Genomic DNA, 16044 nt, shown 5'->3' with positions numbered 1-16044 from the left:
GGTCTGTGAATCCTTTGTTGTTTCACCTAACCTTAAAATTTGATCAAAGTTAAATGAATATCAAGAATTATAATTCCGTTTCCATGAAGAGAGGAATGCCTTTTAAATAAAACCTACATCATGCCAACAATCTTCAGCTGAAAAATAAAAGCCAAAACACATGGTTTTAAAGGAACAAAGTACACCATTTGGGCAGACTTCAAACCAAACAACTATATTCCCCCTACACACAATCTGGATTTCATTGATTCAGTTAGTGGTATTGAGCTTTGCACTCAGTTATGACCAAGCAGAATCTGGTGTATCATCATTTCAGTACCCAAAACCTGAAGACACTTGTATGTGACAGGAGTTGCTTGTATGGGTATTTCCTCCATCACAGATGAGAACATAACAAAACTATTAAAACTAGAAAAGTTTTATCAACTGGGCATGGAAACAGCTATGCACTTCCAAGTTCCTTTGAAGTCAGTAATCTTTTTCAAATGCATAAAAGATGCAAGACTGGAACCCAAACCTTTTACAAATACCCTGGTAAAAAATCTCCCTCAAAAATTCTCATATGTCCTTTATTTTTTTTTTTCCCCCCACTCTGCTTGCTGTCATCAACTAAACTGCTTCCCTACTTATTACACAGTTGGCTGAACAACAAATGATCTACTTTTGATTACTTTGAGATTTTTCAAGACCCATTATAGTCTGCAGCTGATGTGGCTAGTTTTAAATCCAGTTCCAACCAGTAACAATGAGCTATCCTTCATCACAAACTAACTGCTGCAGTAGAAGGTATTCACAAGATTATGCAAGTTAAACTTATTTAAAATATCAAGTTCCTTGGTGAGGGGGGAGTGGAGGGAAAAGACAGTTAAATATTAACATTTTCACAGTAACTGTGCACAAATTCAATGCACAGTTCAACAAACTGAATCTCCTCTCAACTCTTCCATTTATACGCATAGCTCACAGGTATCCCATTTTACTTCACAGGCAAATTGACAGGATAATGAATAACAACAACATCAGGAAAATTTGTCAGCCCCTGAAAATAATATAGCTTAAATAAATAAATAAAGGATTTTGTTTAAATGTTCTCAGACTTGAGAAGTCACAAGACAGCTTACCAGGACAACCTGTATTCTCAGGGATTATGTTTCCCAGCAAGGGAATGAAGCTGGAGAAAAGGACCAAGGTGTCCACAGTGTTCATAGATGATGTCTAAAGGAATATCTGTAATAGACCTCCTATCCCACAGACTCTGCAACCCATAATAGGTCAAGAAGTCCATATAATGAAAACTGATTTTCCCTTGAGCACTTTTAAAAAGAATTTGAGTTTCATAAGTTCTTCAAGTTTGAACATCAATGGCACTTTCTTATCACTTTCCCTGTTCGTTCAGCGCCCGCCAACCAGCCACGTGATAAACCTGAGCAAGAGCTAATGATTTGTATACTTTAATTTGACTGTATAACTTTCTCAGAACTAATTGCCTTATTGAACTACAAGGGTAAAAAGGGCAAGTCAGAGCAAGTTAGTAGCTCCCAAGCCATATAGGAAAAGTGCCATTTTAAAGGCATTTAAATCCCGATTTTTTTAGATCAACCAAATAAACTTCTGCTAAAAAACCCTTTTCATAGCTGCAATGCTAACAAAACAAGAAATTTCTGTTTTAATTAGACTTTCTAAAAACTTTCTTTCCCTGAATGCTGATCCAGTAACACCAAATGCATCATTCTTAAATAATCTCAGAGTAGGAGACTAGATGAAGGGATGTTTATCAGCTTATATTGTTTAAAGAAATATCTTTTTAAGAGTTAAAAGACAGCTTCATCTTCTTAGACACTGTGAAGCCTAGCAATTGTTTGCAATATTTTTCTCTGACGATTCTGTGACATTAAAAGTGCAAAATACACTAAATCCAGAAGAACTTCTAGTCTCATTAATTATCTTTTCTTCAAGATTTTGATTCATTATGTGCAAACATTAATTTGGAATTGAAGGGAAATTCATTTTACTTGAGAATTTTATCATAAGAATATACAGATGAACACCCCGAATCTTGAAACATCAGTTTTACAAGGCCACATAAGTCTTTTAAGAGAGCTTGCCACATACAATAGATCAGCATTAGTCCTGTACAATCAACAGAATACCTTTTTTTGACATCAGCAACCATGTATTGTTACAGAAACCTGTTCTTGCCCATTGATTTCAAGATGAAAGCTCTAGAAAAATAATTTTATAATATTTACATTCTTTTTTACTTTGTAATAGCAGAAACTACAAATTACTCCTACATCAGCCTCCAAGTGGTAATCCAGTACTCACAGAATATTCATAAGCTATGACTTAATCAGAAGTGGAGCTGTTTTCTCAACTCAACAAGATACTATGGGTCTTCCAAGAAGAACAAGTCTTGCTTTGCAATTCAAGAACTTTTTGATATACTAATGTCTGCTTTTCTGCTACACTGAGGATACAGAGTTCATTTAAATACCTTTAAAAGTCCAAAGCATGGTAATAAAACTGAGGTAAGTCATCTTTGTTTAATGGTGTCACAGAGTAATATTTTACAGCTGGCTCAATCACACCAGTAAAATGTATCATAGCCAGGATTTATTAGAATTGTAATTTCACAGTGCAACTGCCCAGAGGAGTCAAACTCAGACAAAAAAATGCTGTTTTTATAGAAAGCCACTGCTGTGTATTTTGTTTCTGTAGAACTACCAGTGTAGGAAGCACAAGGTCATAAACCACATCTTAGTGTCTTGTACATCAATCCTACACCTCATTGCTACACTGCTCTTTCCCCATTTCTGGATCATTGCCATACATTTAATGGAAAGGGGGAGGAGGAGGCAGTGGTGTAGGGCGTGGGAAGGAAAGGCTATCATACACATGGAAAGCCTGAAAGGCACACTAGAGTAAATGTACCTAGTTGTCAGGATGTGTATGAGCTAGAAAGTCATAACATAAGCATCCACTATCCTTCTAAAATGCTATATTAGCTACAAATAGCACAGATTCTGCAAAGGAGAAAGATAAAAACAGTTTCAATGCCGATTTTATTAGCCTTCTTTTCTGACTGAGATCTCATCAAACTATTCTGTAGTATAGCTCATTTTAGACTAAATGCACTAAGAACAAGGAAGAATATTAGCTAAAAGAACATCCTCTATTCCCTTCAACTTGAAGCCAAGAGATGAACAGTCATAGAGGTTCACCTAGGAAAACTGGTGTGGAGTCAGTGTTCACCGGCTATGGCAATCTTCTCCATATTTGCCAGCCAAGGGTATGTTTCAGCACTTACCAACCCAACTGCTTGGATTATATCACTAAACTGTGCCTTAGTAATAATCCCTAGAAACAATCAATTCCTCTTAGTCCTAGAACTTCTGATAATTGCACAAAAAACCACTCATAATTAATGACATGATATTTAACATCACAAAAAAATGTGAATACATTCTATACTCTAGCAAGGAAAGTTGATGGAATTGTTTACTTTAATATGGTACATGACAGATTTAATGCACAATGCTTGAAATGCAAAAGAAATGTATCAATGATCAAATTATACTGAACACTGGTACTGACTTTCAGAAATATTTTTATAGTCCTATTTTAAGTAATTCTGAAACAAATGTATGAAGTAAACAATTGCTAAAATCACTAAGGTCCTTCATATGCTTTTCTTTTGTGTTTTCTTTACTTGTGCTGACTCGTTTCAAGCAAGCACACCAAGTCAGCTCTAATAACTCACTGACTTCAAGCAATCTCTATTAACCAAATCCTTTCTCACAGAGCAGTAATTTACATTCAGTATGCAGAGCCTTAGATGCCTTCTCTCTCTCAAACTCCCTAGGGAAAACAGAAGAAAGGCCCCTTAGGGGAAACTTTTCAAATCGAATTAGTGAAACTGAGCATGGGTCAGGAGAGGAAAGATATGTATTTGTTGAAACATCAACAGCACTAAGACTGAAGAACAAATGATTCACAGGGCAGCTCAGCTGGTCTGTCTCCAAAGTGAAATTGTTCTAGGAGGATAAAAACTAAGGGCATCACCTCCTCCTTCATTTTTCCTACCTGTTTGTCCATTTACAAACCAAACACAAAGTTAACTCTTCAAACAACACTAACATCCTATCCAAACCTTCTGTCACTGACAAAAGACATCCTGTGATCATTATTCTAACAGTTCTGCTTTCTAATTAAAGAGCAAACTAGGCACCTGTTCAATCTATGCTTTATTGGAAAACATCAAAGTTAAACCCTCTGTTTTAATCTTTAAAATGACTTTTAAGCAGGGTGTAGAGATCCTGCAGAAGCTTCTACACCAATTCTACACCTCAAGTAAGCATTTCTTAGTAAGTAATAAAGCTGTTCTTCCAGAGTTGGGAGGCATCCCCCTATTAATATGGAATTGTTGAGCTATGATTTTCAAACAACTTAGGTAGGCCAGCACATAGATCTGTTCAAAGCAAAACGATCAGAAAAAGCCAAGAAAAATTAATCTCTTCACCAGTTACTTTACCTATTCTTGGAGATTTCTGATTCTCATGCCTAGCAGAGAAACTTACAAATTAGCAAATGCCCCGTACAGTTTAGCATGCTCCTGTCTAAGAATGATAAATCCCTCCAAGTTTGGCCATACAGAGTGGCCAAAACAAAGGAAACAACTTTTGCCCAGACAGTTCCAGACTCCCTAGGGTCACAAATCACTGTTTCAGAAATTTAAACCCCAGCTCTGCAGAACAGCAGACAGCAAAAGTTCTTAGAAGATATAGTTTAGAACATGTTTTTCCAGTGCTCCTTCCAACAAGATGATGATCGGAATCAGTCAGATGCATCCTCACATATAAAATGTGTGCTTTGGCCAATACCCTGAAAATACTCCTGTTTAAAAATAAGTCCTTGAAAACACACACTTAAGTAACTTTTAAGAAATAAAAGGTGGAGGAAAACAGTATCATAGGAGTGTTGGGGGAAAGACAGAAGCATGGGGGAAAGACAGAAGCATGAGGAAAAGACAGAAGGTTAGGCAGAGGAAAGTTACCAAGACAAAGGAATTGGTACAGATGGAATTGGTTACCAAGACAGAAAGAACATGGAGGATATCTTTTATTAAAAACTGTTTATCTAAACACAGAAGAGCTGCAATCAATTTGTATTGGCTTGTATCCTACATCAATTTAATGACACTCACATAAATGTTACTCACCTGCCTTAAATCCAAGGTAATGGTCACCCAGTGGTATTGCCTTCCATTCTGAATGCTGGGACTCTGCCACCAGTTATTGGTACCATCGATTGCACTGGAAATTGGGTGCTGCTCTGTTTCAAAGCAAAAAAAATTAAACATCTCTTGAAAATAAATCTGACTGAACTTTTCTGACCGAGCATATTTGTTTCACACGGAGAACAATCTTTTCCTGTCATAAAGAAGTAAAAGCTGAAATCTGCCCTCAGGCAAAAAGGTTGTCACTGGATCTTTCAGTGCTCATTGGTGATATACAGTGCTCACACTTTGTCAGCCTTTTGCTCCAAGGTAATTGCACTCACATAGTCGACAGACTAAAACCAAAACATATTTGACTCCAATACACTCTAAATTCAAGGGGAAGGGTTAAAAAATGGCACAAACTCATGAAACAAACAAGATCCAAAACATGTGAAGCTTGCCTTTGGGATTGGCACTGTGGCTGTCACAGACGCGGCACTGGGCGTTGCGCAGGGGCCGTCCGGGGACATGCTCCACCAGCTTGCAGAACATCTCCGGTCCCTTCTCTCCACAGGTGGCATTGGTGGAGATGTGAGCATTGCTGGCCAGGTTCAAAATGGCAGGAAACAGGCCTTGAAAGAAATAATATTTATCAGCCACATTGTAAGGCATGAAAAGTTGGCACCCTGATAGCAGTATCCCTGTTATTTCACTCCACATTTGGATGCTTTATGCTGAGGAACACAAGAGTTTGCAAACCAACTCTCTCAGATACTAAACCTTCCCTTACACAGCGAATTGATCAAACCCTGGGGGACAACTGCCCACTGCCAGAATCAAAGAGGGCGTATAGAGCACACACAGCTGGTGTGGAAATCAGCATTTTACACAAGCTCTTTGCAGCAGCAGCCCCACTGGCCTGAACAGGACACTCCAGATTCAAAAGATTTAAGGACTGAACTTTAGACCTTTGCTATAGACTTCTTCTGCAGTCTCTGTAAAGTCTACGGGATATTTTGCTTGTCACTTATTAATCTTCATACAAACACTTCAGGGTACTTTCAAGTAGTTTTGCTCTTGTGCACTGGAATAGCGTAACAACAAAGTTTCAAGATTACAGTTACCAGACCAGGAATCCTTCCCTTTTACTAAAAGGAGTAACATTTTACTTTGGTTTGAAGGCTACTGATAAAATTTCTAGAATACTGTATGTGACAGAAGTTAAGCACAGTTTCTCAGTCAGCTTCCAGCTGTCCCTCATGAGCTAAAAAGCTTTTATTTCTTGCATGGTTATGGTGTAACAAAGATACTCCACTTCCACTCATAAGTAACACTGAAAAAGAAGCAATTTTGGAAAGAGGAGTCCTGTCTTTAGGCCCTTAAATCCAGTGGGGTAAAATCAAAGCTAGAGAGTTGGTATGGCACATGAAAAATGCCACAATAATTGCCTGTGCTGCAATAGTATGGTATTACAATCATTAGGCTTCTGTTAAAAGGAAATCTGAAAAAAACAAAAATCAAGCTGTATTTGTGAAAACATATTCCTATTCCACTAGTAAAACTGCATGAATTCTCTTACTTCATTATACACAATATACATCAATAGAGACTGCAATACTAAAGTTTTGCTTTCCTTAGCTGTCTATACATATAAATATCTCAAAGGTGGGTACCAAGATGAGGGTTCCAAGCTCTTTTCAGTGCTCTTCAGCAACAGGACAAGGAGTGATGGCCATAAACTAAAACAGAAGCTTCAACTCAACATAGGGAACAATTTCTTCACACCAAGGGTGGCAGTGCAATGGAAGAGGCTGCCCAGAGGGGTTATGGAGTCTTCCTCTGGAGACATTCAAAACCCACCTGAACAAGTTCCTGTGTAATCTGCTCAGGATTACAGTGTCATTGGACACTTGGCAGTGTCATTGGACAAAATGACCTCCAAAAGTCCCTTCCAACCCTAACAATTCTGTGATTTAGCAAGGCTACATTCAATATTCCTTTCAAGTGCCTTTGGCCAGTAATTGTATTACCCTAGAAATTCTGAAGAAAAGTTTCAGTGTTATTTAAGACTTGTCTTCAGCTATTGAAAATTTGGCTAAATTCTAACCCTCTGCACCACCATATGAATAACAAACTGTGTGTTTTCCATTGTGCTATACTTGAAATTTAATAGGAGGGAGATGGAGCTTTGTATTATTTTGAATCCTGACTTCATTTATGTTAAATCCAGACTAGTTCAGAAGCCTTGCTCTCAATACACCTAAATCTGATGCAGATGAGGATGCTGAAGACATGCTAATGTCAACTCCAGTAAGGCTCTTCTGCCAGTACAAGATTTTCTGCATAGGCTTCTCTCACCTTGTGCAGTATTTGTGCAGCGCATCTCCAGATGTAAAGCTGGAGCCAAAAAAGAAATGCTGCTTCTGTTTTCCTACTCCACAAGAATGCTCAGTGGTGGAAGAGGGCACCTTTTTTAACACTGCTCTCCAACGAGAGATACACAAAATCTTTCTTATTCAGTATTAATTACTGCTCATGCAGCCTATCTTCAAGAGCTACCCATTACCTCCCAGGTCACCCATGACCTTCACTCACATTATAGAGTAACCCTGCCATTTCTTTCAATTTGCTACAGTGAAATAATTTACCCCCAACAACCTTCAGTCAACAGACTTGTGCCAAAGGAACAGCAACACTATCTCATGATGAGTTTTCTGGGTCCCACAGAGATAAAAATAGAGCACTTCACTCCAAGTGAGTTGCACTGGAGGTTTGCCCCAGGACCCAAATGAAAAGCAAGAGGTTGTTAGCATTGTCCTGCAAGGTGCTGCATCTCTTCAGATCCTAGATGACTATGTTCACCTCTGAATCTCTTTACCATAATTAAATTTTAAGGCAAACTGCAGAGATGCAGCCACTGATTTCAGGGAAGATCAAGGATAGTGCTGGAGATGATTTATTAGGAAACAATAAGCATCTGCAACAAATGCAATTTTAAAAAGGCAAATTTCAAATAAACAAGTTGCATCTTCAAAGAACATTGTTCCTCTTTATTCTTTTACTAAGGAGAGCCAGGTACTCAGGGTTACGAGTTCAAAAGCTCTTAGAGGCTGCTCTGCCAACCTCCCTTCTCCCTCATTTCTCCACCCTCCTCCCCCCCAAAAAAAAATCAGAAAACCAAACATTTGCTAACATATTTTTCTGCCTTGTAGGAAGCAGTAAGTAGGTATGATAAAGATGAGCAACCACCGAATCAGTCACTGAAATAAGCCATTTACAGATAAACAAGTGACATCATATCTTGGTGTGAAATGCAAGCAGCCATAACTGACATAAAACTCCATCAGAAGATAACATATTTCAGTAAACTGAAACTTTAGCAATGATATTTGCATTTTTAAGGCCATCACAGCATCATTTAGACCTTAGGAAAGGACCTCTGAGACCATCAAGTCTAACCTCTAACTGATTACATTGTGGACCATGGCACCAAGTGCCACACAGAGTCATTTCTTGAGCACCTCCAGAGACAGTGACTCCACCACTTCCCTGAGCAGTTCATTTCCCACGTTTAACAACTATTCCCATGAAGAAATTCTGATCCTGAGGTCAAACCTGATTCTCCTCAGGCACAGTTTAAGGCTATGTCCTTTCGTCCTATTACTTCTTACCTGGGAGAACAGGCTGACCCCTCACCTGGCAACACCCTCCTTTTCAGGTAGTTACAGAGAGTGATAAAGCCCCTCCTGAGCCTTCTTTCCTCCAGGCTAAACCCCAGCCCTCTCAGTCCCTCCTCATACCACTTACCCTCTACACCCTTCATCCATTTAACTTTCTAGGTTTTCTATCGAAAGTACAGCACAAATGATAAATTAAACTGGATTTATTAAATTATTCTCACTAGAAAGGAAGGCAAGTGCTCCATGCAAAACCATGGGAATTACTGCTCAGCATTTTGCAAGAGACTACGGTGGTCCTGAGAAAGGCTGGAAGAATTTTTAAACTAAACTCATTTACTTCTGACTGCTGGCCAGCTCTCTTCATGGTGAGATGAACTCCTTTATTATTTTCCAGCTACTCAGATGCTCATTTGCCTCAAACCAGAGATTCGCACACACCCCAATGCCAGAAAATGAAGTGTATAGATGTTAATTTGACCTTGAGAAAGAATAACAATTGGTTCACTACCGCTCAGCACAAAAGCTAAGCACAATATTTTCATTAGAAGTTCAAACAAGTTGCTCTCATTTGTAAGGACTTGGTTTTAGCCAGATGCATGACTAAAACTCAGTAAGGGAGAACTGAAAATCTGAGTGGGTATTGTCAGAATTATGTCATTCAGAGCTTTCCTAGAGAGACAAAAGACCTCAAGCTCAGAGGAAATGGAGGGAATTACATTCCTAGTAAAGTGACCTGCAATGTGGACAGTGCAGAATTTGTCACATCCACACTCTACACTATTCAAACTGTCAGGACATGACAAGAAGTAATTCAGAGGGTAGATGCATTTGTTGCATGTACAGCTAGCAGGCAGACCTTATGGTAAAGGACACAGCATCAGTGTTCCAGCAAAATTCAGGAAAAAGGCTTGTTCATGATGAAGCCAGTTGTAACATTTTCAAATTATGAACAGGTCAGCATGCAGAATGCCAGGGGAAAAGAAGACAGGCAAAAAGCCTTAAGGTGGATGAGGTAATTTCTATTTTACGTGCTTCAATATGCCTATTGACTCGGATTCCTCAAGTTAACAGGGACAGGTGGAACATGCAGCTTATTGGGGCAGATTCAGTGCTGATAATTCCTGCAGGTATTGCTGAAGTAACAGACATCTCCAGCCAGGACAGCCATCCTTCTATTGTAAAGTTAATGGTCACGCATACAGCCTACATTTCTTTGGGAATTATATTACTTTAAACCTGATTATGCAGAAGTCCTCACAAGCTGATGTAAATATCATCATCTTTCCTGAGGACTCAAGTTAATTCTTTGTGGTTTGTAAGCTTTAACTTTGTTACATATATAGATCACCAAACACCCTGAAGTTCTCACTATTTCAAAGATTTGGGACATTTGCAGGATTCCGGTAACTCTAACTGCAGTCAATGCATATTTGTTGTTTTATTCTGGATACACCTGATCTGCACACAAGCAGATCACAGCAATTATAATCATTCCACAGTACTATGCAGTAAGTCTGACACATCTGGACTTACTGAGCATTTTGTCCAGCTCAGATATCCTGTCCATGTTGAGCAGCATCAGTGCAGTATAACATCAGACTTACTCTCCATGCTCAGCCCACAGCACATATTCATCACTAAATGCAAATACGGAAATCACGTGCTTTTGTGTGACATCTATCAAAGGCTTTTTAGACATTCTTTTTTCCTTTCCTTCAAGTTTTCTCAATGTAGGACCCTTGCCTGCATTTTGTACAGCTATATGTGAACAAAACCTCAATTACATTTTCTGATTAATAATTTTGTTCAATCAGAAAATTAATAGTATTTAATCACTGGGTTTTGGGTAGAAGATAAGTGGATTTGCGCATTTTGGCAGAACACACGCACGATCTGTGTTTTTGACCATGTTAAACTGTATGAATCCTCACAATGTGACAGACAGGGTAAAACTACTTTTTACAGATGGTACATGAAGGGAGACAGTCCCAAGAATAAAAATCTTCCCTGCAAAGGCATAGCTGATTAAAATAATTTCTTTTAAAAACAGCTGCACAAACAGAATGATGTACATGAAAGTTCTACTCTACAGGGGCTTCACTACACCACCAAATATATTCAAGAAACACAAAGATAATACGTTTTGGTATCCAGATCAACACAGTAAGAATGGCAAAACTCTTAGAGAAATGCCATGTTTAAGACAGCTTCTTCCTGAATCCAGATTCACTGATCTGTCTGATATTTCTAGAAAGCTAGCTAAATTAGGGAGGTGCTTGTTAGTTTTTGGGGTTTTTTTTTCAAAGAAGACTAATGGGAAATGAACACAAAAGATTATATGAAGCAAGCCAAGGACTGAGTTCAGAAAGTTTTCTGGATTGTTCATCAGTGTATACAATGAAGACTAAACCAGACTTCAGTGAGCAACATCGAGACATTGAGCGATGCCAACAGCCTGATTGCTCCCTAAGTATTCTGGCTTTTTTTGTGCTGAGTGTAATAAAGCAGTAATTTGCAAGTGAACAAAGTAGATCTGACTTAAAAAACATAAAGAGCTGATGTGTTCAGTAACAATGAGCTTTTATTGTGTCATTTTTGAGAACACAGAAATACTTGAAGGGGTCTAATCTTATTTGCAAGTTTGCGTTTTTTACAAATGCAAAGGCAATCGGCAGCTCCTAACAAGCTGGGAATGCTGAAGTTTGCTCACAAGCAATGGATTCTCCCTTCACTGAAAACATACACAGAGTACACAGTTGTTCAGAACAGTTTGATGCACTTCAGGAGAAACAAATAGACTTAAGACAAAATGTAATAAAATGTCACTATTAGAATGCATAAATCATGTAATAGCCTTATACACAAGTTGAGGTCACATTCTTGGTAACATTCTCAGACTGTTTTCAATAGCACAGATTTAATTTAGTTGTTCTGTTTTATTCAAGTTTTGGATTAAATGAGTTTACTAAATAAAAACCCTGGAACTATCAGGCTTGGGTTCAGATTCCTAGCCTGCTCAATAGATTTACTCTCATTATATTTTACTAACAAGCATCCCTAGTTTAACCTTCTCCATACACTTTCATCAGAATCCTACTCTGTAATCACATCAAATATCTAGGCTGGTTTCCCTAAAATAAATGGGCTGAAATTGTTAACTTCTAACTACAGGAATTAAGGTACTAATTCTCTGTTCTTACAGTCAGCAAGAAATGTGGATTTAACACTCAACTTGCCTTGTAATCCACTTTGTGGAGACATTGCTTAAAGTTTGTTAGCTGCAGCATTAGCCCACTTGAAAAGCTGAAAGCTTCACCACAATTTACACAGCAAGCTTAGGTAGCAAGCCACTAGTTAGAAATTATTTTGAAAACTGATCACTCCTGTTTCTGTAGATCAACAGAGAAGAGAATTTCTGCTAGCAAAACATCAAGTTTACAGGATTTAACTATGTAGTATGTTTAGGATTTTTTTAGCAGAACATCTGTAAAATTTAATTTGCAATATTTAAATAAAACTTCAGATTTAAAAGAAATCTCCACCATGACAGAGCATTACCTTTTCCTAAAACCCATTCTCTATTTCTTCTCATGCTGTAGAGCAAAGCTAATGCTCAACCACAGAAATACTAGGTAGTGAAGATTACATTTGTTTAATTTAATCAGCTTTTAATGTAAGAACACACTAAGTTTGTCTGTTCTCAAGAGCTTCCAATGAGGCTATTCCTCAACATCCTTGACAAGTCTATTCTGACACTTTATTACTTGAAAAGTTACAAATTCTCAGTCCTCTTTGCTGAATTCGTCATCAGTCATGATCTTGATTACAACTTTTGTTTGTCTGAGCTGTTATCACACACCCTTTTCCAGACTAGCTAAACAATCCTCTCAATCTTTCTACAGTCCATCTTCTAAACTTCTTATCCTCCTGAGTTCTTGGCAGCTTGCATTTTTCCAACAGTCTGGATCCTCAGACCTCATCAGCACCAGCTGGAGTAGAATAACTTAAACTCTTGACAGTTTTGTTAACACACATGAGAGTAAGTTTTGTGGTTTTTCCAGGTACTGCTGTTCTGTTTGCATTGCACACCAAGGTAAGTAAAAGATCCTGGTCTGCTGGAGTATACTCCACATCAGACCCTGGATGCGTTTAGGCTATCTGTAAAACAGATTACTTTGCAGCCATTTGCTGAACACTCAACCTCTTGCTTTCAGAAGAGTCTGCTGATTATTTTACAGTTCTGATCCACTCAAGCTTTTGCAAATCACACGGAAGCAATCCAACTGGAGCCCCAGAAAAAAAGGACAACAAAACAAGTTCATTACACCAGTTAATGTAACAGAAAACATTCTGTTTGAACTCCACAAGCTGTTAGAGCACAAACAAGCTACAGAGGACGAAACCTTGCCCCTTCTTCTAAATGGCAAAGTCTTCTCTGCCAAATATTTTTTTCTGTAGTTGCTTATGTGCACTCAGCATTATTAATGAGGATCATAATGCAGACAGGGTACTACAGCAAAAGTATTTTACCTACTGTGGTCTCCCTTAGGCTAGATGATGTGCTAATTAGTATTGTGTGCTCAGAAATATATTGAAAATAACTACAACGCTGCAAATTAATAAAGTTAATAAAGTCATAACACTACAGATTAATAAAATTCCATTAAACTCAGACTGGAACCAAAGTAAGCAAAAGCATGCTCAGCCAAGAATGAGCACCAGCTGCACTTTTCTCCCACAACTAGTTTCCTCAATATAGTTAGTGAAGGTTAAGGAGCAAGTGTCTGGCATAACTTACATGTCTTCCTTAAAATTCCCAAGCACCAGCACAAAGCCAGGCTGATGGGCCCAATGTAACAGAATTTGAACAAGGTTAAAAAGAAGTGCTTTTTCTTTTCCAAAGGAAGGCAGAAAACTTGGGTTCTAAAAAAAAAAATTAAATTTCCAAGTATATGAAGCATGCCATATACAAAATGATTGGAAAACTAAGGAGAGGATAAGGCTGCAAAAACATGGTCAGGGTGCAGATGCTTGAAACTGAAGAAGTTCAAGTTTTCAGCCCCAACCAGACATTCCTATAAATGTGCTTCCTTGTTTCCCAAAGGAGCGCACATCATCTTTGACAGCCTGAGCAGAGAAAACACTGGTGAATTCAATAGGTTTCATAGGTTACATCCCAGCCCTAAAGTGGTTCCTAGTATTATGGCTTGGTCCTTTCACAGATTTCACGGATTTGAGGAAAAAAAAAAAATTGGTTCCTGGGGAAAAATAAAAAAAACTATCACAGGTATTTCTAATACCTTCAATACTGACAGTAACTTACTGCTTATTTTGATCAGCACAAACTAAGGGGTAGTGGAATAAAAGGAAACTAGATTTCATGCTAGTTTTCAGCATCATACAGTACAACTTGATATGAAAGCTAAGTAATTTAGAGTATTCTATCATGCATTTTCAAACTATTATCAATATTTCTTCTGTCAAGTCATGTCTTGCAAGTATTGATTTTTCATATACTGTTGGCCAGTTCAAGAATCTGCCCAGAAATTGTCACAGCATTTGCACCAAAGCAAAAGAGCCACAAGTTGACAGATGGGCAGGCTGCCAAGGAACAACAAACCTGCCAGACCATGAAATTAGTTCTTTCTTGTTCACCCAAAGCTTTTTCCACACGTTGAGGAGTCTGCATCATTGTGCTTGTTGGTTTGGGGGTTGTTCTTTCCTTTACCAGCACACTAGCTTTTTTTTCTGAAGTCATCAGTTGGGAACAATCTTTGCTCAAACCTGAAGTAAATACAAGCCACAGCTATTAAAGACTTCAGTGTCTTGTCAGTTTTACTTATATGCTGCCTAAGACATAGCATTAGCTTAGAGCAACATAACAGAAGCACGGGCAGTGTGACTGGCATGTCAAAGACCAGGGACCTCAGTCACTTGTCACTTATGATGTGCCCCAATACCAACAAAATGAAACATTTTTGTTCTTACTGATGTAGGAGCCACAGTAGACTTCCCTCATGCCTCCTTAATATGATTTCTTAAATAATATCTCCCCCTGAACTTCTTTTCTATCACCAGTTTTCAACCTGAAGCAACTGCCTAGCAAATTAAAATCCTCTTGGGTTTAATCCTAATTAAATTTGCATGCATAAATGTGCAGCTTCAGTCTGCACACCAAATCATTCATTATATATCATTCATTATCATTCATTATAATAAAAAGGAATTTATGACCCAAGTATCTATTAGCCCTCTTCTGATTCTAAATTTCCATTTATCACTTGCAAATTCTGGGAGACCTGAGCTTGAGATGAATTTTAAAGGCTTAGAGGTCCCATTCACTTTGGTACTGTGACTCAGTATCACAACCAAACAAAGTGTTACTGCTTTTTGCCCTGTGCAAACACTAAGAAGGTTAAAAAAGTTAGAAATGCCCTTGAGACAGCTGGCATCACCTTGTGATCATAAATGAAGTAGGTGCACTACAAAGGAACTCTGAAATGTATTTTTCACTTAGTGAAAGCTTGTTATTAACTACCTGTACATAAGCCCAAACTTTATTTCATTTTCTTAATTAAAAAAAAAAAGATTTGTCACTTCCTCTAATGTTAGAAATTGCAGCTGTGTTAGATGAAGCTAAATTTCTATTTAAATTAAGTTGAATTTTACATTTATTAACAAAAACTATTTCAAGTTCAAGAGGTTTTGGCATCTCAGAACTCCCAGCTCTCCTGTTTTCAGACAGGAAGAAATATGCTTTCATTCCAATAGGCACAAAACCATTATCAGGGCATAAACAGCCCTGTATCAGTGCCAGATCTTCCTGGGTAGAAGGAAGCACATTTCCTCCAGCTTGAATGGACGTGAAAGGATTTGCAACTGTGTAACCCCAAGGACGTGCAAAGCTTGGTCATTCCCCAATCTCTAATTTTCAAGAATAATTGGGAAAAACCTATTGGGGTATTTTTTCGGATTTTTTTTTAATTTCAGTAATCACCAACTATTCGACATGATATAGAGGTAGCTTTCTGCTGTTTGTAAAAGGTAAAATTTATCTTGCTACATTTTTTTTCCTAGGCATTTTACTCGAGGCAACAAAGTAAAACTGCAAATCACCATGCTTTGTTTGGTCTTGCATCTGCTGGT

The 16044-nt window shown here is 38.1% G+C and overlaps 1 protein-coding gene across 1 annotated transcript in view; it reads right to left on the bottom strand.

The window, feature by feature from the left end:
* The window catches only part of LAMA1 (laminin subunit alpha 1), a 100815-nt gene that overhangs the window by 74558 nt on the left and 10213 nt on the right, over positions 1-16044 (bottom strand). The window contains exons 2-3 of the mRNA XM_014266843.3: positions 5680-5850; positions 5219-5331 (exon numbers count right to left, since the gene is read on the bottom strand). Coding sequence (XP_014122318.2) covers positions 5219-5331; positions 5680-5850 — 284 coding nt within the window. The remainder of the gene's footprint in view (positions 1-5218; positions 5332-5679; positions 5851-16044) is intronic.

The sequence above is a fragment of the Zonotrichia albicollis genome, chromosome 1, assembly GCF_047830755.1.
Source record: "Zonotrichia albicollis isolate bZonAlb1 chromosome 1, bZonAlb1.hap1, whole genome shotgun sequence".
NCBI classification, from domain to species: Eukaryota; Metazoa; Chordata; class Aves; order Passeriformes; family Passerellidae; genus Zonotrichia; species Zonotrichia albicollis.
Note: the sequence above shows the minus strand (reverse complement) of the source record. Positions and strands in the feature narration are given on the sequence as shown.